Genomic DNA, 27,091 nt, shown 5'->3' on the forward strand with positions numbered 1-27,091 from the left:
TGCAGCTTGTTTATGGCACTGTCAGGTTCATGAGGGAAAGGAGGAGACAAAGAAGAGGGAGGAGGAAGACAAAATGGAGGCCGTCCCTCTTCTTTTTCCTCCTCCTCCTTCTCCTCCTCCTCCTTTTTCTCCATCATGGAGCTGAGGGAGGTGGGCAGCCTGCCTTTGGCCCCCGGGATCCGGGCTAAATTAACCGCCGCCGGCTTCCAAACGGCCGGGGACCTTTCAGAAGTCGGTCCTTGCCAGCTCAGCAAAGGTAGCCGCCATTTTAGGCACCAAGGCTGAGGCAATAGGGAAACGGGTTTTCCCGCCAAAACTTTTTACCTCAGCTTTTCCACATCGAGGCCTATTTTCACTTTCAAAACCTTTTTATTGCACTAATAATAATAGCCATGTGTGACTTTGAGTCTTTAATGATTTATTGTGTGGTTTTATTGGCAAGATCCTTTCAGATGGCTTTTTTGGCCATGGCCATCCCCTGAGGCTGAGAGAGTGTGACTTTGCCTCAGAATCTGAACCAGGATTCGAACCCTAGACCCCAGAATCGTAGTCTAAACGCTCAAACCACTGCACCACACTGATTAGGTGGCAACAATAATAATGAGAGGGAACGTGCTGTAATGGCTTGAGCCTTGAATATATGACTCTGGGAGCCTGGCTTCTTGGCAGCCTTTTCACTGCCATGGCTCCATGCTATAGAATTCTGGGAATTGTAATTGGTTGTGGCAGGTGCCACAACCAACTACAATTCCCAGAATTCCATAGCATGGAGCCATGGCAGTGAAAAGGGGGACATACTAAAACAACTGACAGGACTTGCCCATAGAGAAACCATACTTTCCCATAGGGAATAATTGGGGTGTACTTGCCCATAGTAAGTATTCCCCAATTTTTCCCTATGGGCATGTGTTCCCCAATTATTCCCTATGGGCAGATATTCCCCTATATTTCCCTATGGGCAAGTATGGTTTCTCTATGGGCAAGCATTCTTCAATGTTTCCCTATGGCCAAGTATTCCCCAATGATTCCCAATGGGCAAATATTCCCCAATGTTTCCCAATGGACATTTATTCCCCAATGTTTCCCTATGGGCAAATATTCCCCAATGTTTCTCTATGGGCAAATATTCCCCAATGATTCCCTATGGGCAAGCATTCCCCAATGTTTCCCTATGGACATTTATTCTCCAGTGTTTCCCTATGGGCAAATATTCCCCAATGTTTCTCTATGGGCAAATATTCCCCAAGGCTTCCCTATGGGCAAGCATTCCCCAATGTTTCCCAATGGACATTTATTCCCCAATGTTTCCCTATGGGCAAATATTCCCCAATGTTTCTCTATGGGCAAATATTCCCCAATGATTCCCTATGGGCAAGCATTCCCCAATGTTTCCCAATGGACATTTATTCCCCAATGTTTCCCTATGGGCAAATATTCCCCAATGTTTCTCTATGGGCAAATATTCCCCAATGATTCCCTATGGGCAAGCATTCCCCAATGTTTCCCTATGGACATTTATTCTCCAGTGTTTCCCTATGGGCATTTATTCCCCACTGTTTCCCTATGGGCAAATATTCCCCAATGTTTCTCTATGGGCAAATATTCCCCAATGATTCCCTATGGGCAAGCATTCCCCAATGTTTCCCTATGGACATTTATTCTCCAGTGTTTCCCTATGGGCATTTATTCCCCACTGTTTCCCTATGGGCAAATATTCCCCAATGATTCCCTATGGGCAAGCATTCCCCAATGTTTCCCTATGGACATTTATTCTCCAGTGTTTCCCTATGGGCATTTATTCCCCACTGTTTCCCTATGGGCAAATATTCCCCAATGTTTCTCTATGGGCAAATATTCCCCAATGATTCCCTATGGGCAAGCATTCCCCAATGTTTCCCTATGGACATTTATTCTCCAGTGTTTCCCTATGGGCATTTATTCCCCACTGTTTCCCTATGGGCAAATATTCCCCAATGTTTCTCTATGGGCAAATATTCCCCAATGATTCCCTATGGGCAAGCATTCCCCAATGTTTCCCTATGGACATTTATTCTCCAGTGTTTCCCTATGGGCATTTATTCCCCACTGTTTCCCTATGGGCAAATATTCCCCAATGTTTCTCTATGGGCAAATATTCCCCAATGTTTCCCTATGGACATTTATTCTCCAATGTTTCCCTATGGACATTTATTCTCCAGTGTTTCCCTATGGACATTTATTCCCCAATGTTTCTCTATGGGCAAATATTCCCCAATGATTCCCTATGGGCAAGCATTCCCCAATGTTTCCCTATGGGCAAGTATGGTTTCTGTATAGGTAAGCACTGTCATTTGTTTTAGTATGTCCCGTGAAAAGGGTGCCAAACTGGGTTACTTCTGCAGTGTGGATGCAGACTGAGTCTTGAGTTTTAGTGGGGCCTAATTGTATAGGATTTCACTGGTATTTATTGCCTAACCACTAGGTGTCACTGTAATATTATACTTCATTAAACTTGATTTCCATTTCATTACTATCTTATCTTTAGTTAGTGGCTTGCTGTCTATGTGCCTTGAGGTCACCTGTCAAATTGATGGCAACCTCATGAATTTTCTAGGGCTTTCGAAGACTACTCAGAGGTGGCTTTGCCAGTTCCTTCTTCTGAAATATAGCCTCTACAGCACCCTGGTATTCGTTGGCGGTCTCCCATCCAAGTACTAACCAAAGCTGACCTTGCTTCGTTTCGAACATTGGACAGAATCTGGTTCTTTTACGGTATTCTGGTCCAAAACACATTGCAGAAATAATCCAGTTTGAGACCTCTTGAGCTGCCCCGGTTCAATGCTAGGGAACTCTGGGAACTGTAGTTTTGCAAGACATTTAGCCTTCTGTGTCAGAGAGCTCTGCTGCCACAATAAATGACATTTCCTTGTTGCTGTTGTTTTAAATACAAACTACTCTATTTTCATTTCCCAGAAATAGGGATCTCCAAAGAGGAGGCGTTAGAAATTTTGCAAGTGGTGAAACGGGAGCCACACGACGACGGAGCAAAGCCTTCCGGCGAACCCGCGTCCGTCCGGAAATACACAGCGCTCCAACTTTTGGAAGAAGAACAAGTCCAAGGCTTCATCATAACGTTCTGTTCGGCGCTGGATGGCATCCTAGGCGGGGGCATACAGCTGACAAAAATCACGGAGGTCTGCGGAGCGCCGGGTATCGGCAAAACACAGCTGTGGTAAAGAAAGTAAAAGCTGAGACATGAAATATTTGTCCAAAATCCAGTTGCTAGCCTCAAAGTATATATGTTTAACCGTTCCTGTATTTGTTTCTATTCCGTCTGACGGATATATTCAATTTAATAATGTCTTATTCTACTAAACCAATCGTCCCTTTTTCTCCCCATTGTTTTGTCAGGCAGGTATGTAAAACTGACCGTTATTATATTTATTTCATGTTTCATCTCTTAATAAACAGGTCAGTTTATCTATTTCCATAAAGTCATATAATAATTTGATTAACCGTTCTTTTACGGTTGGTTCTTCTTTACTCTGGGACTTCAGGTCCCAGAATTCTTGATTGTGGGCCAAGTTGGCTGGGGCTTCTGGGAGCTGAGGTCCAAAACGCTTGGAGGACCAAAGTTGACCATAGACCATCTTATGACCATGACAATGACTTATTCCATGTTGCAGAAATGTGTAATGTTGTTTCATGACTCCTGCACCCTTTTAGAGAAGACATACATACAGACATATATACATACATACATCTATTTTTCTCCTGAGATTAGCCAGGATCTGTTTTTTGAATATCTCTCTCCTTGTGACTCTCTCTGTGTCTCCTTTTGCAGCATGCAGTTGACGGTGGATGTACAGATTCCCGAGTGCTTTGGAGGGGTTGCTGGAGAAGCTGTTTTCATAGACACCGAAGGGAGCTTTATGGTAGACCGAGTAGCTGATATGGCAGCGGCCTGTGTTCAGCATTGCCGGCTTATTGCAGAAAGGCATCCAGATGAAGGTTTGTGGTCGAACCTAAGTTCATCTGTCTAGAACAGTAGCCCCCAAACCATTAAGAGATTTTGGACTTCGGCTCCCAGAATACCATACTACTGACCAGCATGGCTGAGGCTTCTGGGAGCTGAAGTCCAAAATCTCTTAAAGGACACAGTTTGGGGACCACTGGTCTAGAACATAAGAAGTTGCCCTATATCAGGTCAGACTATTTGCCCATCTGTTAATTTATTTTAAGTGTTTTAAACTTATTCTTCGACCAGAAGGGCCCACAGAGCTGTTTGCACTTCAAACTTCAAAGGGGGTGGCTGTCTTCCCATATTATTTTTAAGACATGCCTCACAAAGAAAAGGGGGTGGAGAGGACAAAAGAAGAACAAATAAAGCTTGGACACCAACGTGTAGTTGGATAATGTTCTTAAGAGGACCATTTGTACGATGCGTAGTGCATCTAGCCCACCATTGTCTCCTGTAACTGTCAGCAGTCCTGGAACTGACTAGGGAAGGGATGGAATGATATGTGCCCATGGATTTTGCCTCCTCTTTTTCTTTCAGACCATCAACCAGCCTTGGAGAGCTTCTCCCTTGAAAATATCCTTTCCCATATCTATTACTTCCGTTGCCATGACTATGTGGAACTGCTTGCGCTGGTCTATCTACTGCCGGACTTCCTCTCTGAGCACCCAAAGGTAGGAGGCCAAGAAATGTCTTGTGTGTGAGAGAGAAGACAGTGGAGATTTGCTTGCTGTCCTGAGGTAGATGTGACATTTGTAGATCAGAGTGCTATTGAGAGCTTGACTATACTGAGCCCAACCATTGCACATGGGTTTTTGTAGCATTTTTACCCAGTGCATCAGCAAAAAAGTCCTTGCGTACTTGTTAGCTGCCTTCGAGTCGACTTCAGCTCATGGCAATCTTATGAAAGAGACATCTCCAAGACCTCCCATCCTCTACCTCTTTGTTCAGGTACACTCTTCGGTAAGGATTGTGTTCCTGCTATCAATCTTCTCTGAAGTCTTACAGCAGAACAAATAAGACCCTGCCTCATATTTTCTCAGGCTAGCTGTTGTGTGAGCTACATCATGAATCAATACATCTTACTTAAACAAAAAGCATGAAAGGTTTTCCCTAGGCTGTATGTTTCTAGACAGCTTGACACGTCCCTTTATATCAATAGCTTGCAGAGTCTAATTGTTGTTGGCTAGTTCAAGCTTAAGTATTTGAAGGGGTGTCACACTGAGGATGGATCGAGCTTGTTTGCTGCTGCTCCAGAGAGTAGGACATAGAGCAATGGATGCAAGCTACAGAAAAAGAGATTCCACCTCAATATTAGGAGGAACTTCCTGACAGTAAGAGCTGTTCGACAGTGGAACAAACTCCCTCAGAGTGTAGTGGAGTCTCTCCTTCCTTAGAGGTCTTTAAACAGAGGCTGGATGGCCATCTGTCGGGGATGCTTTGATTGAGACTTCCTGCATGGCTAGTTCTTGAGGTCTCTTCCAACTCTGAGTCTAAGGTCACCCTGCAAAGACTAGTCCAACTTTTTTGATCTCCTCGCTCGAACACTACCCATCCCAGAAACTGCTGCATTTCCCCACCTTCTCCATTAAATCATGTGAGCAACAGTGGAATGCCTATGCTGTCTGGCCCTGTTTCCTGTAGTCCTGTATCTGCGCTCTAGAGAGGAGATAAGCTTGGAATGCCCTCTCTTCTTGGCCAGGGCAGTGGCTATAAAAGGACGTGTCTGCCCTTGCGTTATTGACGGTGCGCATCAGTGGAAAATAGCTCAGGGGCTGAAATGTGTCAAGCCTGCAGCACGTGCCACTTTTGGGCAACTGTGAAGCCGTTCCTGCATCCAGGGAGAAATGGCGTTCGAACGTACCAAAAGTGCCAGCAGTTATGAACAAGGGATGCCTTTCACACTTTCTCTTTTTGCTTCTTCTTCTTTTCTGCAGGAAGTTCTCCTTCACAGAAGGACTTGTGTGAGAGAGGGAGGGAGATTTCTAAAGCCGCCTTTTAAAACCCGTTGCTTTGAAACTGTTCCAGGAATCCTGCTGGTCCTTTGACAGCTTATCAGGGCTCTTTAATTAGAAAAGACCAGGGATGGCCCAGAAGGTTCCACAAAGGGTAGCATACCCTCTAATGCTTATAATTTCCCATGTATTGTTCAGTGTAGGAGACTTCGGATGTGTTCTGGGGCCCGGTTTCTGACCCCAGTGTCAGGATATGTGTCCCATAATCTTTTTCAGTACATGGCCATCCCTGAATGCCATGCAAGGAAAGCAAATTCTTAGTTATAGGTTTATTATATTTTTACTACCAGAGAGAGGGGTAGAGAGATGTCCAGTGTTTCTTATGTGCCACAATAGCTTGATCACCTTCAGGTACTATATGCCCCTTGACCGATACAGAAAGGAAGCTATGGCAAACTATGCTCGCTTGGAAGACCAGATTTGCCAGGCAATGGAAAGGGTGTAGGCAACCACAAGATTTACTTGTGACAAGTGAATAATTTTTGCAGCGTGGGTCGCCGCAGCCGAGGGATTTTAATATATCCTAATTAAGCGCAGTGATAGAAATGAGCCTTGGGCATCCTCACTGACTTCCTTCTGAATTATGGATGAAATGGTTAGGCAAAGCAAACACCTCGAGGGGGGATGAGAAGGAAGGCTTCCTAGCACAGAAGGGGTGCTGCTGTGTACGTTTTCATCATTGCTTTTGTGAGTTCGCTACACAAGTTGGGAGGGAGGCATTCTTCTGTCTGCCACTGGACACACTGTCCTGGAAATTGTGGGTTTCATTTGAAGGAAAGGTTTTTTTCTGCTCTTAAGACAGTGGAGAGATAGCTATATCAGCCATCGGAAACTTATATTTCAGCCACTTCCAAGTCAGGAATCTCAAAGTCTGGAGGATATTTGCCATTGCTTTCCTTTAAAGTTAAGAGAGTGTGACTTCCCTAAGGTCACCCAGTGGGTTTCTATGTTAGAACAAGGACCAGCCCTGGTGTCCCTGAATTTTCAACATTCAAAACACTACTACACTGCCTCTATGATACAAATGTACACCTATAGTAAAGCGTGGGGTGACTTTAAACTAACATATATATTTAAAGCATCCTTGTCCTTTGCAGCTGTCCCATTTGCTTTTGTGAACTGATTTGCAACCATCTGTATTGTGTATCCCGCCATTAGGTACGGTTGGTGGTGATTGATGGAATTGCCTTTCCTTTCCGACATGACATCGAGGATCTCTCTCTGCGAACGCGGCTTTTGAACGGACTGGCTCAGCAGCTGATCACTATTGCAAATGATCACACATTGGCTGTGAGTTTTGGGGGGGTTTGCTTGGTTTGGTTTGGTTTGCAAAGATTCAGAAGCAGAGGAGTAGCGCAAGAACTTGAAGTCTGGAGGGTAACTTCAGATGATATTTGCCATTGCTTTCCTCAGATGCTCTTAGACCCATTTTTAAAAAATGGGGCAGTTGAATGGTTTTGCCCTCAACTGGCCAATATGTGTTCATACCAGAATGGTTTGCTTCCCCTAAACCAATGGTTCTCAACCTTCCTAATGCCGTGACCTTTTAATACAGTTCCTCATGTTGTGGTGACCTCCAGTCATAAAATTATTCCTAAGACCATCGGAAATATGTGTTTTCCAATGGTCTTAGGTGACTCCTGTGAAAGGATTATTCGACCCCCAAAGGGGTGACGACCCACAGGTTGAGAACCGCTGCCCTAAACCTTCAGAGCTCCCCAAAATAGAGGATAAAAGAGAAAAGGGCTCAAAACTGGTCAAAATGATGGCCAGAGTGATATCACTTTGGGTGCCCCAAAACACATCATTGCAATTGGTGGGCACATGCTAGAAAAAATGGCACTCATCTTCTGGGCAGTTGCCCACCTTTTCCAAATGGTGTAAACCTCGTTAAATTTGATATAAGAAACAAGTCAGAATTCTTATCTCCATGGACCTTTCTTGCTCCTTTCTTTTCACTCTGCATTTTATGAATGCCTGTCCTTTGTCAGTTACTACAAGCAGACACCGCTGCCGATGTCAAAGCACAAAAACGGATTTGTGGGAGGATATTCCTCCCCTCTGGCGAACACCCACACATTTTTAAACCTTAAGAGCTTCCTGCGTTCAGCTGATGCTTGTGTTCTTGACCTGCACAAAGGAGGCCAACGGGTCATCAAGAGAAAAGCCACTTTTCTGGAGGAGGCCTGTGTGGAAGACTTGCTGGCAGATCTTTTGTTCTGGGAGGTATTGCAGAAGCTGCTAGCCTTGGCTGGCATCACACCAGCGGAGGGCACCCTTGAGCCACAACTATTTATAGGTGGCCTTTAAAGAAAAATCCTACCATGCAAACAAGGATTGTACAGGAATGAAGCTTACGCAAGTCCTGGAATGTTCTTGTCTGTCACTGTCTCTCTCTCCTGTTTCCAGGTAACTTGGCACCTTTTGAAGCTGCAATTCTGCAGGCATGCTGGGATTTCTCTTCTACTGCCATGCTGCTAAAAATAAATCTCCATGGGTTTTTGACTGGGATGGTGATAGTGGGAGAACACAACTAGGGAAGGAGCCTACAGAATCCCACCAAAAGTCTTGTGTAATGCAGAAACCATATACAAAACATTAGTCAAGCAAGGTTCCCATTGTGCCAATAAGCAGGCTGTGAGGGCAATTTCCCCCCTTGCTTATAGAATCATAGAGTTGGAAGAGACCGCAAGGGCCATCCAGTCCAACCCCATTCTGCCATGCAGGAAATCCAAATCAAAGCATCCCCATTGACAGATGGCCATCCAGCCTCTGCTTAAAGACCTCCAAGGAAGGAGACTCCACCACTCTCCGAGAGAGTTTGTTTCACTGTCGAACAGCCCTTACTGTCAGGAAGTTCCTCCTAATGTTGAGGTGGAATCTCTTTTCCTTTTTATCACTCTTTAGTGATAAATCATGTTCAAAGGCATGGTGGTTCTGATCCTGAAAGTCACTGGTAGCCACTGGTCACATCCGTCCTCAAGGAATTTGTCCAAGTCCTTTTTAAAACCATTTAATCTAGCAGCCATGATGGCATCTTGCGGAAGCAAATAACACAGTTGAATTCTATGGTGTTTGAAGAAATACTTCCCTTTGTCTGCCCAGAATCACCTCCCATTCAGCTTCAATGGATTATTCAGTTGGGTTTGAGTTTTATAATAGAGGAGGGAGAAAAATAACCCATACCACAGATAATTTTGCAAACCTTGTGACATTGCTTTTTAGGGGAGTTGCTGTAACCCCAATTGTTTTGTTTATGTTTTCCTATGCGATGAAACTGTTCATGTCTTGTGACACTGAATCTCAGAATCATAGAGCTGGAAGAGACCACAAGGGCCATCCGGTTCAACCCCACTCTGCTGCATAGGAATACATATTCAAAGCACTCCCAGCAAATGGCCATCCAGCCTCTGTTTAAAAGCCTCCGAAGAAGAAGAGTCCACTGCTCTCCAAAGCAGCATATTGACGTATTCCGGCAGCTTAATGTGTGACTTGCACCAGTCATTGCACCAAGCTTTATCATTTTTGCATAAGCTGTTTGTGTATGGCAGGTAGAAGGACTCCATAAAGAATATTTACAACATTAAACAGGACCCTAAGGACATCTGGTGAAGGAAGATCATAGCTCTCTCTGTGATTTGTTGTCGATTATCACATTTCAGTCTCCTGAGTATTCAAGAAAAAGAGCATGTTGCACTCTTGTACCCACTTGCTTGGGCAAGATATACAGTCAGACAAGTTACTTTTTTGCATATGACTTTGGTTCCCCTAGCCAGCATGACCATGGGCAAGGAAGGCAGTTTTGTCCATATGTATCTCCTGTATTTCATGCAGATTTCTTGCCTCGCTTCTTTCAGGTGGTGCTGACCAATCAAATGACGACAAGAATTGGACAAAGCCATGCTTCATTGGTGCCTGCCTTAGGTAAGTGTGCAGACTGTAATTTATTTTAAAACCTTTCACTGTACTCCGTAGTTTGCTTTTTAAATAAAGGGCTCTCTCATACAAATCAATACTTACTCCCTGCCCTCAGACATACATACATTGTAGAAGTCACAAGACATAAAGGTAGAGATGGGAGAGGGAGGAGGATTTCATTTCCCAGATACATGGAACGTACCTTTTCTGGGTCTGCTTGTTCTTCAGTTTGCACTGTGTCTGGTCTCCATCTGGAAGCGCATGCTGTCTTTTAGAGAAAACAATGTTAGGGAGAGATAAAATGCCTGTAAGCAGTGCTCCTTAGATGTTTGTGCTTACCTCTGGCCTTTCAGATTCTTAGTAACGTTTTAGAATTTGACTCTTAAAATGTAAGGAGCTGGAAAATTGGACTGAACCTGGCCATCGCGAGTTACGTCCACAGTCAGATAGACACTTGGGAAAGTCGAGAATCAGGATATTTCTATGTAAAGAGTCATCCCAGACTGTTTTCTTGACCGAGAAAATTGAATTTTGGAGTTGGGGATTCATGGAAGTTAGCTCCAGAGCAGATAAAAGTACCAACCAACCTTTTATAAAGAAAAGCTAGATATGAAGTCGAAGGCTTTTGTGGTTGGCATCCATAGTTTTTTGTGGGTTTTTCAGGCTACATGTCCATTTCTAGAAGGGTTTATTCCTGACATTTCTAGAGAAACATTCCCTGGTTACCTGCAGGTTGAAACCCTGCCATAAGGTTTAACGTAGAACAGTATTCTTAACGAAATATGTTTAAACTCGATCACCAGTTTTTAGACTAGTCCAGCAGCCAAAACCATGTACCTGAGTGACATACCGACCTGAGCCTCTGACTTGCTCTTAACCATCACCGTTCTGTTCCTTAAAGACAGCCTTACGGATCTTGAACAGTTGCCACGTTCTTCGTTTTCTAATCCGTGACATGGTTACTGCCAGGAAAATCTGTTCTATTGACTGCGGCATGTGTTTTCAGTTGACACAATCATCTCCATCCGCTGCCAGATTTCCCTAGCGATCTTCCAAAGGACCCCTCCACACTGGTTTAGAACAGATCATAATTCGTTTTTCAGGTGGGGAAAGGATCTGACTGGAAGCAGCTTTTTACTGACAACTGAACAGTTGGCATCAAGGAAAAGGTTCTTGCAATTAGAAGCAAGCAGGCCTTTGGTGTCTGTGAATGGCATAACAATTCCCTTGACTATTGGGGCTGGGGGAGCCATTAAAAAAAAGCCAGTGTGCTCTTAATGTGCGCAGCTCGGCTGTTCATCCGCTTGGCAGAGATGTAAGATAAATTGAACAAAATAAAAAGCATGTCCTTGGAGGACGTTGGATCTGAAGTGTGCATGCAGATAAGGACCTTGCTTTCAAACGCTGACCTTTTGTCTTCGGTGCCGCCTTCCCCTCCGCTGTGTACATGGTTTTTGGCAGACAATCAGACTACAAAGCAAATTAAAGCTAATAGATTTAAGGGTCGGCAACTGGCAGTCCACTGGCCAGCCCCTACTCCCCGAGGGGTGCCATCTGGTCCCTTAGCTGCCAATCTCTTCCCTTCATGTTCTTCAAGCAGCCTGAGGGAAGGAGGAACAGACTTGAGTGAGAAAGTGAAGGATTATTTTGGCTGCTGTGTTCATGGCACTCTCTGTGTCTTTCCCTTTTCCCCTCTCCATCAAGGGCAGAAGTGGGCAATTGCATAGGGTTCTGGGGCAGGATTTTTCCCCCTGGACCCTTTCCTGAAAGCCAAACCTCGACCCCTTGTCATAGAGAATGACTGCAGTGTAAATGGAGGTATTCAGAGGTGGTGGTGGTGGGGGGGTTCTAGGTTGGGATGCGTTTACACATTTGAGGGGGTTTCTACAAGGCTTTCAGGCAAATAGTGCATGAAAATTGTGTTTTGTTTTTTAAGAGGAAGGATTTTGTGTATTTGTGGAGGACTTCAGGGACCGCAGTCGAAGGGGCACATGCAGCCCACTGGCCACACTTTACACATCTCTGTCTAATGAATCTGGGTAGTAGAACACAGAGATTGGGATGCAGGAGACAGTTATCCTCTTGCCAAGGCACTCTGATCCGGAATTGTAGAATCCTAGAGTTGGAAGAAACCCCAAGGGCCAGCCAGTCCAACCCCATGCTGCCATGCAGGAAGTCTCAATCAAAGCATCCCCGACAGATGGCCATCCAGCCTCTGTTTAAAGACTTCCAAGGAGGGAGGCTCCACCAGACTCCAAGAGAGCATCTTCCACTTTCAAGCAGCTCTTACTGTCAGGAAATTCCTCCTAATGTTGAAGTGGAATCTCTTTTCCCGTAGCTTACATCCATTGCTCCGGGTCCTAGTCTCTGGAGCAGCAGAAAACAAGCTTGTTCCCTCCTCAACATGACATCCCTTCAAATATTTAAACAGGGCTATCATATCCCCTCTTAACCTTCTCTTCTCCAGAACTGTTATTACCTCTTCATCTTCCACCTCCAGCACCATAGTTAGGTTCAGGGTCGGGTGGTGTCCTTCCTCTGTGTCCTCTTGCTTCCTCCCAGAAACATCAAAAACCTGTCCTGGGTGTAAAAACCACTGTAGAGGACTGAGAAACTGGGAAAGGGGGCTTCGGTGGGAAGCAAGGGGAAAAGAAAGTCCTGATTCTACTGGCACTATAGATGATGAAGTAAGCCACAAAGTTATTTAGCATGGAATATAGCCTTCCATCTCCAATCAGGAAAACGGGATTTCTGTCTCTCTGGCTCAGTGGAGAACTCTCTGATTGGGAAGGCGAAGAAGATTGCCTTAACACCCATTACCATCAAGCTGAGGCAGGGAAGCATGTGACCGCTGTGATAAAGATAGAAAACATAGATACAGATATATACTTACACCTCCCTCACTCCTGTCTGCCTCCAGTTCTTCTTCCCTGATTTGTCTGGTTTAGGATTTTCCTCTCCCTGTGGTCCACTATGCTGCAAAAGACCTACATACATCTTAAAGGTGATGGAGACTGGGGGCTTTTCCTCTGCGGAGTAGCACCTTTCTTTCCAGTGTGCGCTCTTTTGTTGGTTTTGGTTCATGGTTTTCACAGCTTTCCCTGACACCCGCTTCACTTGTGGGCATTTTCCAGTGCGCTGCTTTTGCATTTGCCACCTTGAGAGGATTTTTATTCCTTCATCCACTACCCCTAAATATACCACACCAGCCCACCCTCCTCCTTTCTCAGAAGAGGCAACATAGGTACGCAAAAACCTGTCAGCTCTCAGCAATGTGTCAATTTCACCATCTGCGAAAGCACACTTGGAGAAGACAGTACCCGCATGTACTGAACACTGTTATGAGCAATAGCCATTTAAAGCACACCTCTCTAGTCAGAGACCAAAATCACAGAGAAAATGCCAAGCAGAGGAAGCTAGGAGAGATTGGATCTCTTCCACGACAGCGTAGGTAAGTGTGAGGTAGGGACCATTATGGAGTTCCCAACTAGGTAAGATTGGCTTACCTCAATATGCCTTTAAAGCACCAGTTAGGAAAGTTAATTTCTCTGAATCCTCTGTTCTCCATCCGTGAAATGGGAGTAACAGTACCACTCATCCTCCTCTGTGGCATTGTGTTTATCAATACTGTATATACGCGACTAAACGTCGACCTTATGTATAAGTCGAGGGCAGCTTTTGGGGGCAAAATTATAGATTTTGATGTGACCAATGGACAAGTCGAGGGTAAAACTTAGGGGCATCTAACAAAGGATCTAAAATCAAAGGAAAACGATGCCAAACAAATTTTGGCAGGCATAACTTTCTGCCCATCCTAAAGACTGGATGGATGAGAGAGAAGAGGGGGTCCATGCTTCTTTTTGGTGCTCCCGGGATGGACTAAGCTCTTGCCTTTTAGCACTCTGTTCAGAGAAAGAGGATAGCCCCTTTTAATATGTGATTTAAAGTACAGTACTCATTGACCTGTGGATAAGTCGACCCAGGTGTTTTGGGTCAATTTTTTGACTAAAATTTCTAGACTTATACATGAGTATGTACAGTAGTTCTGATATTTTAGGTTCGGCTCTTTGGATAAGCGAAGGGGCAGTGATGCTGTACACAAAGAGGAACCTTATTTTACTTTTTATGGGCATTTTTCTCCTTCAAAATTGCTTCGGAATAAGTCATTTTGTTGTAGTAAATATTGCCCCAGCCACCCACTTCCATGCGCATGCCCAAGAAGCCAGGACTTTTCATCCAGGCTACCTCCTCTCTCCTAGTTGTTTCTTCATCTCTGGGCCTCTAATCGTGGCTTCTTCGGATTGTCCCACCTTTCTTTAAAAACTGGCTTGTTTGGTTTTGTTTGAAAGCCCTTTTAATTATTGTCCAGGGGGAGATTGCAAGAATTAAATCTGGGGTTTTGTTGTTGAGGCGTCCGACTCCCACAACGCTGACCTCCAAGCTGGCTGATCCTAGAGATATCTTTTACTTGGTATACTTAGCAATGAGGTCAAATATTAATCTCCCGCCAGTTTAATTTAGAAGCAGTGCTTTTTTGCCAGGAAGGCGGCCCCGCATGCAGGGAAACGTGGTTTGAAATGGAAATGGCTTTCATTTGTATAATTCATACTCTAATCTCGACTTCCAAACGTTAAATCGCATACTGTCACGGTTATGAGAGCTGGCAAAGTGCCCCGGGGGTCTAGACATTTACTTTGGAGGTTTCTTCTCTTGCAGTGAGAGTTCTCCCTTTGCTTTGTATGCGCTAATGAAGAGGCAAGCGGATGGTGCGTCCGCCAGAGGAATAACAGATACGCCAATTTTGCGATTCTGGAGCTGTCTGGAAACAAAAGTGGGAGCGTCTGACAGCATTTCCTTCAAATGACCGATTTTAAAAACCCAGTCCATCTTCTGACTGCAGAGCAATGGCCAGAATTGACTGGGAGACAGGCTCAATAAATCTGTCTAGAAATCAAATGACAGAGCCAGACGTGAGCTCAAATAATGAGATTACGTTCCTTCGGAAGCCCTACTAGCTTCTCATGTTTTAAAGAGAGGAGAGGTCCTCTGGCTCTGCCCTTTTTCCCAATTTGGGAGTCAAGGTGGCTTGTAACTGAACAAACATAATTAAAAATTAAGAGACAAAAATGAAAAAGCGATTAACAGACAAAAGTGAAACCTGTTAAAACAAATTAAATCACCAATAACAACAGATGTTTGCAATCTGTTTGGTGCCACCTTCCCCTTGCGGGTCTTCATGTGATGTACATGTCTTCTGTCTTCATTCAAGATGATGCGGACCCTGATTTTCTCATGGTTTTAAATAATTCTAAAAATTCAACTTGCCCAAAATAATGTATTTCTTAAAAAACAGAAGGGAGATTAAACATGTCTGTGATGCTTGTCCCACTTTCCAAGACAGCGAGGAGATCAGAGTTTGGTTTCCTTTGGAAGGAGGGATCACTGGAGGTTAAGCCCGTCTCTTGTAAAGGTTTGAACAGTCCGACAGAACAATCCCTGTATTTCCAAATTATATATGTCTAGAGAAAGACCCGCCTGCAACTGCTGTTTGTTCATTTTGTATCTTGTTTTCCTATAAGTTATGTAGTAAAAATAAGAAGTGGTTCTCCAAATGCAAGTTTGGGTTAGAACCGAAGTTGGCATGTTCTGGAGCCCTGAGGAGTGCGCTGTCTCCAATCCATGTTAGTTTTGTCTGTGCCCAGAAAGAGGTCTGGTTCTGTCCTATTTCGGCATCACTTTGTAGTATTTTTAATCATGAAAATTTGCATTTTGATACTCAGCTTTCTGTAGCATGCATACTATCTATGCATCTTTCTCTTACACTATTTTTCTTAAATGATGTAAGAGCTGTATGGCAAAATTCAGAGCACTCCAGAATGTGAGGGACAACTGTGTTCCAGTTCACCTTATCAGACTGGGAAGTGCAAACTTGGTTTCGGCTCCACATTGAAAGCCTTTGACTCCACAAACTTGGTTAATTTTTAAATGTAAACAAAATCTTTCATCATCTCTAACTCCCAGTGTCAGTATGTTCCACAGATCAGTAGTGCGACTTAAGGTTTTCAGCCATCTTTTCTTGATGTTTAAGCTATTGCGTTGATCAATGCTGAGGAATTAAGGTAACAAACTGTTATTATTTCTACCTCAGGAGAAAGCTGGGGCCATGCAGCGACCGTACGTTTAATTCTCCATTGGATTAACAACCAGAGGTGAGACACAAAATATGTGAAACAAGCCAACAGACATGCTGTTTGGGATTTATCTGGGCCCTGTGGCCAAGGCCATAACTATGTATGTGACTCCACAGAACTTGGGCAGTGTGTGAGGCAGCATTAGAGTTGAATTAGGGCTGTGGATACTTTGGTACAAAACAACATTCGGACATTGGGTGACTCTGGTCCAAGAGCTCCCAGCCTGACCTACCTCACAGGGCTATTGTAAGGCTAAAGAGGTGAGGATTTACATGTGTACCACCTTGTAGGAAATATGGATATGTGTAGCAGATCGTAATAAACTCAGTGCCACTATAAGTTTAAAATCCACCACAATTATGACAAGTTAGCAGCATTGCCAAATACAGTTTATATAACCTACCTGTGATCATCAGGGTAGTGCTTTTTCTTGGTCTCTCCACTGTTACAGACCTGTCTGGTGAAGACATGGAAAAGCCTTCTCTGGTTGCTCCCAGGCTAAGACATTTCCTCCCATGGGAGGCTAGGCTGTCTGTCTTTGCTGTCCTTTCATTTCAATCCCAAATTGGTATTTAAATTTATATTACATTACTACGCCGGAGGGGATAAAACACATTACCGAATTAAAGTGAAAAACCCTACCCGTGTTTTAGCTTCCCCCTGTTTTGATGTTGTGAGCAAAGGAAAGAGGCGGATGAAATTTGGAAAACCGTCCTTCTCACCCACCCACCCACGTGCGGAAAGGGAATGAGTAAGACGAGTAAGATTACAAATGCCGGTCTGCGTGTAGGAAAAACACAAATCATTTCTTTGTCGCTCACTAGCAATATTATAGGGAAAGGAGCAAGGAAGCAGAGCTCACAGGGAAGCGCGCCAACCACCAAACAACAGATGTAAAGCCACGAACAGAAGTATCGACCCAGGCTCCCAGCAGGAATCCCAAAAGAGATTCCTCTAAGACTTGAAGAACATTCAGCATCCCTTAACGGAAAGAGCCAGCCCTTCCTCCCCACTACTAATGCTATATGTGCAGGGCTCAGAAATAGAAATATAACTGTAAGAATGCATGGGTGGGTAAACAAAAGCCAAGCTGCGGCAGGGAAATGGAGGTATGGCAAATAGGAAGAAGATAGCGTTACGCTCCTTTCAGTTTAAGCTGCCATTGCCCACACTGCTGAGAAAAGAGAGTGAGAAAGGCCCTAAAATGGCTGAGACAAGGAGGAAAGAGAAGAATAGCTCCATTATTTTTCCTCTTATCCCTCCATTCGTTTTTCTCTCTCCACGTCCCACTTTGCGGGTCTTCCTTGCCTACATGCACAACCCCACCATGAGAAAGCTCCTCTGCATCCATAGTTTTTGGTGGGGTTTTCGGGCTCTGTGGCCATGTCCTAGAAGAGTTTATTCCTGACGTTTCGCCAGCATCTGTGGCTTTGGCATCTTCAGAGAAAGATGCCTCTGCATCCTTTCCTCAGTCCTGTCCTCCTTGTTGTCATCCTTCAAGCCACTCACAGGCCACTGAGGGAAAAACCCCAGAGAAAATGGCAGCAGGGGAGCTTGGACAAGAACATTGACAATGCAAATTTAGCCCTCCCTCTCCTTTTTGTTTCTGGGAAATGCTCTCAGAATTAAATTAGACTTGAGCGTCGGAAAGGTACCTGATGTTCTGGATTTATTTTATTCAGTTTAATGCAGCGTCAGTGCCTTGGTTCTGATCTCCGCAACCGGCATGGCATGAATTTTGTCACTGTCATGCTGTTTTCCAGTAGGCTGAGGATGAGCAATTTGTCCGTTTCTCTTGGGAGCTTGTGTGTGTGTTGTGTTTGTGTTGCAAAATAGTTGTGCCATGTAAAAAAAAAAAAAAATTATAGACCATGGCCTGTTACAGACTGCCAAAATAAAGCTGCTTGGGGTCTCTTTGGAGGTATGCTGTTTAAATGATGCATGCATCTGAAGAATCCAGAAGCTGCACCAAAGCTGCCCTCCAGTGCTTAGGAATGGAGTGTGGCTTTGGCGCAACCTCCGGACTCTTAGGACCCATGCATCATTCAAATAGCATACCTCCAAAGAGACCCCAAGCAGCTTTATTTTGGCAGTCTGTAACAGGCCCATATATAGTAAATGCAAGCTAGACCCATGCAAGAATTATGTGGGGTTAAGTATGGAAGAAAACGTATAGCTACTCAGGAGCAAGGCTTTCAGGAGCCTAGCTGTCCGTTCTGGCAAGGCCAGTAATATCAGGCAGAAGGCTTGGCTTTTAAGGAGTAAAATTGTTTAGCAGCCCATGTTAGAGTTCAGGGATGTAGCCACACGGCAGAATTGAAGCCGTCTGATACCGCTTCAACTGCTAGGACTCTTTCCTACAGAATCCTGGCATTTGTAGTGAGAAAAGCCATATGTCGGAAACAGCTGGAAGGCACACAACAACAACGAAGCACTACAGCTCTCTGTCAGACCAGGTTCAATACCTCACCAGACTACAGATCCCAGGGTTTTGTAGGACAGAGTCGTGGCAGTTTAAGTGGTGTCAAATTGCTTTCATTCTGCAGTGTGGTTGTAAAAGCAAAGCAAGAAAGGGAGGAGAAGTTGGAGGAGGAGAAGGAACAACTGAAGGAGAGAGGCAATATTGACTTTTTTCTTAACACCAGGAGACCAGATGCAGGTGAGAGACCCCATTAAAGGCCATAAACTCGCTGTAAGATTTGTTGCTGTAAGTAGTACGTTCTCACAGCTCATGCTTCGTTGAGTGTTGTTGTCGATACAAAACCATAACGGTTTTGTTGTTGCTTAAGCCCAGTGCCGGCCTCCCCGACTCCAAAGCACTGGAAATGTGTCACTACGTTATTATATATTGCTCTGAGAACAGGCCCCCGTTGCGTCGGAGACCTCTTTAAAACGTGGCTTAGGGTGTCTTAAGATTAAGGCTCCTCTGGAAAGCGCAACCCACCCATTTGAATTTTCTAAGGAATTCCCCGCGCAGCGAACGCAAAGTGGCAATCTTCCTCGGGCGGTAATTACTTGCTTTCTAATAGAACGGCACCGAGGGGAAGGCGAGGGAGCCAAAGCCCTAAAAATAATTAACAGGCATCTTGGCAGGTTATCTCAGAGGAAGGCAAGGATATTTTCCTAGGCAACAGCAAGGGCAAAGGCTCGTCCCTCGGCTGTGGGCTTCGGCGGGCAGCCCCTGACCTGGAAGCGCTGGGTAGGAACCGGCGAACGCAGCTGCGCCCTTTAAAATATTAAAACGTTCATGTCCCAGCTCTTGGCTGAACCCAGCTAATAAAAACGAGAGTCGTCAAACAGCGTACAAATTCCAATTAGCAGCTCACAAATGCAGAGCAACAAACTGGTTCCTACGATCTTGTATTTATTTATTGGAGTAACACAGCACCTTTCCCCCCTCAAGAGTGTAACTCAGGGCAGCAAACAGTAATGAAATCCTCGTAAAAACGAGCCCAGTTGAAATAGAAACATGAAAATTAAAACGCATCAGTACTGCAGAAACAAAAACACTCCCTTCGGCATCACCCAAAGTGGAGTCTGATTGTATTGCCTTGTGAATGTTTATGCATTTCGTTTTGTACTTATTGTAACCCGCCTTGATTCCTTTGGAAAAAAGTGGGATATAAATAAATCCTATTATTATTATTATTACCTTTTCCAAGCTGCACCACCGATCACACGCTGCAAAGGGGTCTCTAATTTATAATGTATCTATAGGATTAATTTATCAAGTTTTAATGATAGTTTGCTGGGGAGGTTCACTGCCATAGGGACTATGTCTGCAAATTTGTGTTCCGTTTGACTAAAATACATGATACGAAAGAACACATCCTGGACTAGGCGCTCCTTGCGACCCCTTCCAACTCTAATATTCTATCATGATAATGATCTGGTCACAATCTCACTGTTGTGCTTCTCTTCCTGTTCATTGCCATGGACTTTCCTAGGTGGAAAATTCCCCTCTGGTCTGTGACGGTGCCATACAAACTCTGTAAAACATGTCCAAACGTGAAATATGAAATGTCACTGAAATGCACCCGTTTTTATTCATTCCAGGGTGGCCATGCTGTACAAGTCACCGAGTCAGAAGGAATCGACTGTGCCGTTTTCTGTTACCGTAAGCATGATTGGGGTTGGGTTCCTATACTTCAAATGCCGTCACTCCATTTTGGAAGCGCGAGGAATGTTTGAAATCAGCCGATGATAGAAACATTCGTGTTGGTCCTATACAAGTGTCGCACCACACCATATTTGTGCCGTTTAGAACAGAAGAGGAGAGAGACCCCGCAGCTTATAGGCCGTATCTGTCCTGTATCCCCTCCTTCTCTGGGATGATGGATCGGACAGAACCAGGGGACTTTTGTAACTGGACCCAGCTTCACTGGCTTTTCTTACTTCCTACATAAAAAGGCAAATGAGGAGCAGAGCATCACGCAGCACTTCCAGGCTTACCTTACCTTGCATCCCTCACACTGGGGACTGTCAGAGTTTTGTGTCTTTCTTTCCCCAGCCAACCCCTGCTCCCTCGCCTTTTGGTTTTCTCTCTCAGCAAACTATGATTTACAGCTGCTTGTCTGTTTTCATTTTCCATCTGCTCCACTCTCCAGTTTGTACAGTTCAGCTGCCTCCAGGGGCCAGAGCTTCAGCTGCTTCTCTATTCAGGCATCGCACCAAACCACAGGCAGCAGAAAACCACATTATGAAACCCTGGCTTTTGTTTTTTTACTGCCTTGCAAGCTAATAGCAAACCATGTTTGGCCCGTGGTCCATTAACTGGGGTTTGGCATGATGGCTGGGTTGAATTGGGGTGTTCCAACTCAGCCTGTGTCGTGCCATTCTATCTGTCCAAATTTGTACTCTTTTCCTTAGTACAGCAAACCTGGATTTGTAGTTGTCGCCTGCCTTCAAGTCATTTATGACTTATGGCAACCCTAAGGCAAATCCATCAAGGGGTTTTCTTGGCAAAGTTTATTCAGAAGAGGTGGCATTCAAAGATATAGCCGTGTTAGTCTGTAGAATCAGTATGTAGAGAGATCTTATAGCACCTTTGAGACTCACTGAAAGAAAGAAATTGGCAGTGTGAGCTTTAGTAGACTTAAGTCTACTTTTCCGGGTGCATTTGAAATACATTCTCTAGAGGGGGTTTGCCTTTGCCTTTCTCAAAGGCTGAGAGCCTTTTCTAGAGCCTGAAACATGCTAGAATAAAAATCTGGAGATAACAACACTTCATGGACAGTGTCCCCGGAAGACGGAGCCAAGCAAAAATCAATTTTGCACTGCTCTTCAAATGCCAGGAGCCAAACCTACCACACATTGTGACTGCTTGCCATGTGTGCTTCTGGTTACATGTTACCATAGCATTTCGTATGGGTTTCTAAAGCTGCCTTTTGAGAGCTGAGGCCTTTTCCTTAAATGCAAGCAACATTTGATGCTTGGAATAAGAATTGCTGTGCAGCTGCGTTGTTCCCAGTTTTGTATGGGGATGCTCAACCTCAACAATTTGAGATGGCAGTTTAAAGATCCATAGGATGGTAGTAGTGAACTGAGACCCGACTTGGGAGATCTTGCTTCAGTTCCACACTGAATTGCAAACCAGTCTCCCTCCTTCTCACCCTGACCTACCTCATAGGCTTTCTAGCATACAATGAGAAAGAGAAGGGCAATGTAAAATGTCTTGAGCTCATTTAATATAAATGTAATGGATAAGACAGGGCCATTAGCTTCTTTCTGTGGCATCATTGCTTGAGGATGCTCTTCAGCAGAACTAGATCTCCAAATGTAGGTTTTTAAAAACCCAGTTGGAGGGACATACAGGTGAGTCACAGCTGGAGCTGTCCGAAACGGTGTATGATTCGGCACACAACTTATCATCCACTTTGTCAGCCAAACAGATCTGAATAGACTTGGGAGCATTGCAGACTTTTAGGTCTTTTATTGAAAGCTGCCTCTCTTGTTTCTTGACAAGCCATGTGAATAGATCTCTAGTTTAGGACGGTGTTTTTGTGATCACACAAAGCGAGTCAGAATGCGAGTGACATGTAGTTTTCGGAGGGCTTGCATTTGCTGGTGGAAACGACAGAGTTCAGCCTCTTCTTCGGACCACCTCTAGAGAGAGACGAAAAGGATCGCAGCACACTTTTCCATTTCGTTGAGTAGGAACGTTAAGCTGAAGTACCTCATTCCACCTTCCTAACCTCAGCGGAAATGTTGCCCCAAGAAAACATGTCGCCTTAATCTACCATGTCACAACTTTAATTACACAGATTCTTAACTTGTAATATGGAGATCATAATACTTGGCCTGGCCTGGCCTTGCCAGGCTCTTGAACAATGAAGCATTATTATTGAAGGCCAAACACTTCTTTAAGAAAAACTATTGAGTGCTAACCTCTGTTCTGGACATTTCAGGATAAGATGTCGAAGCCGATGGAAATATCCTTCCATTTTGGGCTCAAAATATGCTATGCACCCACTATCTATCTATCTATCTATCTATCTATCTATCTATCTATCTCTGTTTTGATAGGCAGGTTGCCCATGATCTGAGACAGGCTGCGAATCATGCAGCCCTTCAGATAGCATTAGATTGTTACTCCCAGCATTCTTCAACACTGCCTATACTTGCTAGACCTGTTGGAAGTTGTAGTCCAGCAATATCTGGACACCTTCTGATTCCTATCCCTGAGCTAACATGCCTTTATGCATTGTATTTGACTGATTCTGCATAGACACACACACCACTGCTTTACTCTATAGAAAGTAAGGGTGCTGATACACAAAGCAGTTTCTAGTGTGAAGTTGAAGGCTTTCATGGCTGGCATGCATAGGTTTTTTTGTGGGGATTTTTGCGCTCTATGGCCATGCTCTAGTCTAGAGGTATATTCCTGTCGTTTCGCCAGCATCTGGCATCTTCAGAGAAAGCAGTTTCCCATTGAATTTTCACAATGGCTATGAGTAGGGTAGATCAGTGCTTCTCATCAGATGTGGGGGCAGCCCTGTATTTGTACCCTTTAACTGCAATTGTTTCTGCCTTTCCTGGAAACTCTCCAGAGACCGGCAACCAATGGCTCAGGAACCAGCGTCGGTCCAAGGAGTAGCCCTGGGCGAGATGACATCTTTTCCCACTTTAGCTGTGTTCTTCTGCGGAATCAAAAACAACAACTATAGTCCTGTGGCACCTTAAGAACTAACACATTTATTATAGCAAGATGTTTTGTGGAACACGTCCCGCTAGGTGTTACTCTATTTCTATCCCTTCTGTGGCTTCTTCCCAACCGCCACCTTTTCTCTTAGCACAGAAAACCCATTAAGAGCTGCGCAATGGCCTTTGACTGGCGGCGCAAGGAGCCATCTGTCTGGGGGTCTTCTAAAAGGGGTTCTGCATGTAGAAAGGGAGCAAAATTGTCCAAATGGTTTCCCTGGTCATACAGTTTTTCAGGCAAGTGAATGCTGAGGGGTGCTGGATGTTTCTTAGCTGTATGAGGCTGAGCATGCTGGACACATATTTTGTTAGAGATGTTCATGTTATGCAGACCCATCTCTGCCTCTTTCCCTCTCTTTGTTGTGGGAGCTGTGGATTGTGCTGCTGTCGGTGTGTGAAGCTACGCGTGTCTCTGTCCAGCAATGAGAAGCCAAGCGGCATTGGTATTCTTGTCTTGCGAGGGGTTTGTTTTTCACACTTCATGCTTATATAACAGTGGGAATGTTTTGCCGTACATGCTTGGCTTCGGCAACACGTCTAGGGCGATCTTTAGATATACTCTGAAGGGACATTGCGGCAGCAGTCGAGGCTTACTTTTTTACATTTGCCCTGTCCATGGACGTAAAGGTTTCACAACTCAAAAATAGTTGAGGCAAATGGACTCCTTTTCACCTTCCTGGCCGCTTTCGGTTGTTTTGTCCTTTGAAAAACAGAAGCGGCGTACCCATATTTTACAGAGCGGTTTGCAACGCACTGTAGTAGCAGCTCTGGCGATCAAAACAAAACCATGTGTGCTCTTTTTGTCGCAGCGCGAGTTGGTCGTCCGTGTAGGACCCGCTGGCATTTTATAAAAGTCACACTCTTGATAGTAATTCTACCTGATTTTTCACACTCTGCCTGCTTGAAATGTCATCTTCTTCTTCTTCTTTGCGGCTTCCGTGAGCAATTCTTAGCCACCTGCTGTTCAGCTTTTTTCAGAGCAGGCTGGACAACAGAATTATTTATATTCTCCTGAGCCTATGGAGAGAAGGCAAGCAAAGCCACTTCATCAGCCTCTCCTTTGGCTGTCACCAAGCTGTAGCTAAAGGCTTTCGCTTCAGGCTAAAGCTGGAGGATTGATGGAAAGGAGGACTCCTCTATTGACTACCTGAGAAGCTAAATCAGGCAGGTTCTTCCTTTGCCTGAACTGTTTCCATCCCAGCAGTTCCTTATGACAACTTTATACATTCAAAAAGCAGCGCCTGTTCGCTGTTTTTCATCCTCTCTTCCATTTCTTCTTCCATGTTGCGTATTTTAATTTATGGCGACCCAGAATGGTGTAGTGGTTTGAGTGTTGGACTATGACTCTCGGCTGTGTGAACCCACTGGATGGCCTTGGTTAAGTCACACTCTCTCAGCCTCAGAGGATGGCAATGGCAAACTCCCCTCTGAAGAAACTTGCCAAGAAAACCCTCTAGGTCCTCCAGTGCAACTCTGTGGTCAACATCCGACAGTCACTGACCACAGAACTGCGCTGGAGGAGCTACAAAGGCCTAGTAGAGTATCCTCTCTAGGAATCTCTAGGTCTTTCAGTGCAACTTTTAGTTGAAGTTGACCCTAGAGTTGCAGTGGAGGACCTAGATTTTCCTAGAGAGAACATATTAATTAAATCCGTAAAATATGGAGGGATGAGTTTGTGTTGCAATAGAAGTAAAAGTCCAAATGTAGCAGCTGCATTGTTAACTGGGACTGCGCATTTAGAGTATGTAGCATCCTTGTCATATTACAGTCAATATAGCAGCAATGGGATACAGCAAGTTCTTTATTCACTACTACTGCTGTTTGACTTACATTGCAGTCCATATGGCAGCAATGCATACTTGGTCAAAGGTTTTGTTAACCGAAGTGAGCTTGTCATATCTTTTTTCTTCCCAGTCTCACGGATTCAGAGATGTCCAGCATCCACATCCGAATCCAGCCCTGGCGGAAAACGAAGCCAAGCCTCGCAAAAGGCCCCGGGTAGAACAAGTAGGAGGAGAGTGGTTTTAAATAATACATTTCAACCGTGCTCCCATTTTGAAAGCGTCTGCACTACGGACGGATGTCAAGGTACTCCAGAGACTTATTTAACTAGGAGAAGAAGGACATTTAATATTAATCTGTGCCGTGGAAATCTTTATCTCCCTCGTTTCCGCGTTGTTGTTCTCTCCCTCTTATTTTCTTTTCAAATAAATGACTGACAATCCCTATCGCTGCAAGAAGTCCTCAGGTTTTCTTTGGATAATGGGAAAGGGAAGTCTAAAAGAGAACAGGAAGAAATGTGCTTTTTTGGGTGGCTGTGCTGAATGGGGCGTCCTGGGAATTGTAGTCCCAAAAATAAGTTGCCTAAGATGGAGATACATAGGAATATAGATGAGCATCTTGTTCAAGTGTGCACACCAAAATGAGGTTCCTATGCATGGCTGATAGAATGGCAGAATTCCCATCCATGGCTGCCAAATAAAAGGAATATTAATACATTAATAGGAACCGTTGTCAATTCAGAATATCCTGAAATAGGCATTTCTTATTTTGTTGCATAACCTGCCTCTTTACTAAGGAGTTCAATTATTCTCTTCCCCTTTTTATCTTGAGAGGTAGAGATAAGCCATGGTCACTCCAGTGATCTTCATGGGGGTTTGAACCTGGATTGTTGACTTCACATTCTGACTACTAGACACAGGATTTGTATAGTAAAACATCAGGGAATGTAAAGTCCCAGAAAAGCAGGAAACCTTTTAACTGCTAGACTAGCCTGGAACATGAATCACTTAATCTAGAATTACAAATATAGAGGGGGGGGGGGGAGAGAGAAACTTGCTTGCGGTGTATTCAAAAGGGTCTTTGGAATTTCTCCAGGGGAATACATTCAGATTGTAAAGTTGATGTGAAGTTGAATGCTTTCATAGCCGGCATCCATCGTTTTTGTGGGCTTTTTCGGCTATGAGGCCATGTTCTAGAAGAGTTTATTCCCGATGCCAGCATCCGTGGCTGGCGTCTTCGGAGAATGCTGGCATGATATTGCAGCAGGCAGTGTATTGTTTGGGAAGGGAAAAGACAGATGCGTTCTTGCTCTTATCGAGTTACATCTGAACTGCGTTATGCAACGTCACACAGTGCGCATGGATAAAGCCTGCATCTCTTGTGGAAAAGACACAGAAGGGCCATGGCAAGGAAGAAGACAACGAAAGGTGAGCCAATGGTCTGCCATTCTTTTTATTCTTTTAAAACATTGCTTAGCCCTGAGGGTCAAATATAACGCTGAACATTAATTTACATAACACACCCACACCGTATATACTTGACTGTATGTCAACCCCAAATATAATTCGAGGGCAAGTCTTGGGGGCCAAAATTGTGGATTTTGATATGACCCGTGGATAAGTTGAAGATAAAACTTAGGCACATGTAACGAAGGATGCAAAGGACGAAGTAAAGGAAAACAACGCCAAAGAGCATACAAAATCCTAGCAGGCATAAGTATCTGTGCTCATACTTAACTAAAATGAATATACCTTTTCAAATGCACACTCCTAAGGTTTGCCAACATCCAGGTATTCCAGCTTCGCAGTATTAGGGCTACAGCAATGGCATACAAACACACAGAGATGGGTGTACATAAAGAAGTGAAAGGCAACAATGCCAGTGGTTAGATCAAGGATGCACAATGGATTAGTAGCAAAGGCTGGATGGATGAGAGAGTAGAGGGGGTCAGTGCTTCTAGGGCAGATCAAACTCTTTGCCTTTTACCA

At 44.4% G+C, this 27,091-nt stretch overlaps 2 protein-coding genes across 5 annotated transcripts in view; one reads left to right on the plus strand and one right to left on the minus strand.

The window, feature by feature from the left end:
- TEX14 (testis expressed 14, intercellular bridge forming factor) overlaps nucleotides 1-250 on the minus strand; it is a 46,717-nt gene extending 46,467 nt beyond the window's left edge. The window contains exon 1 of one of the 2 annotated variants that reach the window (XM_089494191.1): nucleotides 223-250. The gene's annotated coding sequence lies outside the window, so the exon portion shown is untranslated. The remainder of the gene's footprint in view (nucleotides 1-222) is intronic. The other variant, XM_089494193.1, reaches the window with a different exon arrangement.
- Nucleotides 17-25,561, plus strand: RAD51C (RAD51 paralog C). 3 transcript variants are annotated; one of them, XM_089494194.1, is made up of 10 exons: nucleotides 23-256; nucleotides 2,953-3,211; nucleotides 3,824-3,990; nucleotides 4,538-4,671; nucleotides 7,171-7,302; nucleotides 9,870-9,936; nucleotides 16,079-16,139; nucleotides 18,668-18,780; nucleotides 20,178-20,238; nucleotides 25,236-25,561. In XM_089494194.1, exons 1-10 carry the CDS (start codon nucleotides 136-138, stop codon nucleotides 25,321-25,323), a joined length of 1,203 nt encoding a protein of 400 aa, XP_089350320.1. In that variant the 5' UTR covers nucleotides 23-135; the 3' UTR covers nucleotides 25,324-25,561. The 3 variants fall into 3 exon arrangements, with proteins under 3 accessions (XP_089350323.1, XP_089350320.1, XP_089350322.1); XM_089494196.1 differs by lacking the exon at nucleotides 18,668-18,780 and having other exon boundaries at nucleotides 26-256; XM_089494197.1 differs by lacking the exons at nucleotides 3,824-3,990; nucleotides 4,538-4,671; nucleotides 7,171-7,302; ... (3 more) ...; nucleotides 20,178-20,238; nucleotides 25,236-25,561 and having other exon boundaries at nucleotides 17-256; nucleotides 2,953-3,215.
- Nucleotides 25,562-27,091: the final 1,530 nt, after the last annotated feature.

The sequence above is a fragment of the Sceloporus occidentalis genome, unplaced genomic scaffold, assembly GCF_023333645.1.
Source record: "Sceloporus occidentalis isolate IW3139 unplaced genomic scaffold, rSceOcc1.0.p SCAF_69, whole genome shotgun sequence".
In the NCBI taxonomy this organism is placed as follows: Eukaryota; Metazoa; Chordata; class Lepidosauria; order Squamata; family Phrynosomatidae; genus Sceloporus; species Sceloporus occidentalis.

Excerpts from the sequence above, each read along its gene's own strand:
- RAD51C (XM_089494194.1), top strand. The coding sequence starts at position 136 with ATGGAGCTGAGGGAGGTGGGCAGCCTGCCTTTGGCCCCCGGGATCCGG. Across the intron at positions 257-2,952 it reads TCCTTGCCAGCTCAGCAAAG|AAATAGGGATCTCCAAAGAG; the intron begins GTAGCCGCCATT and ends TTCATTTCCCAG. Across the intron at positions 3,212-3,823 it reads ATCGGCAAAACACAGCTGTG|CATGCAGTTGACGGTGGATG; the intron begins GTAAAGAAAGTA and ends CTCCTTTTGCAG.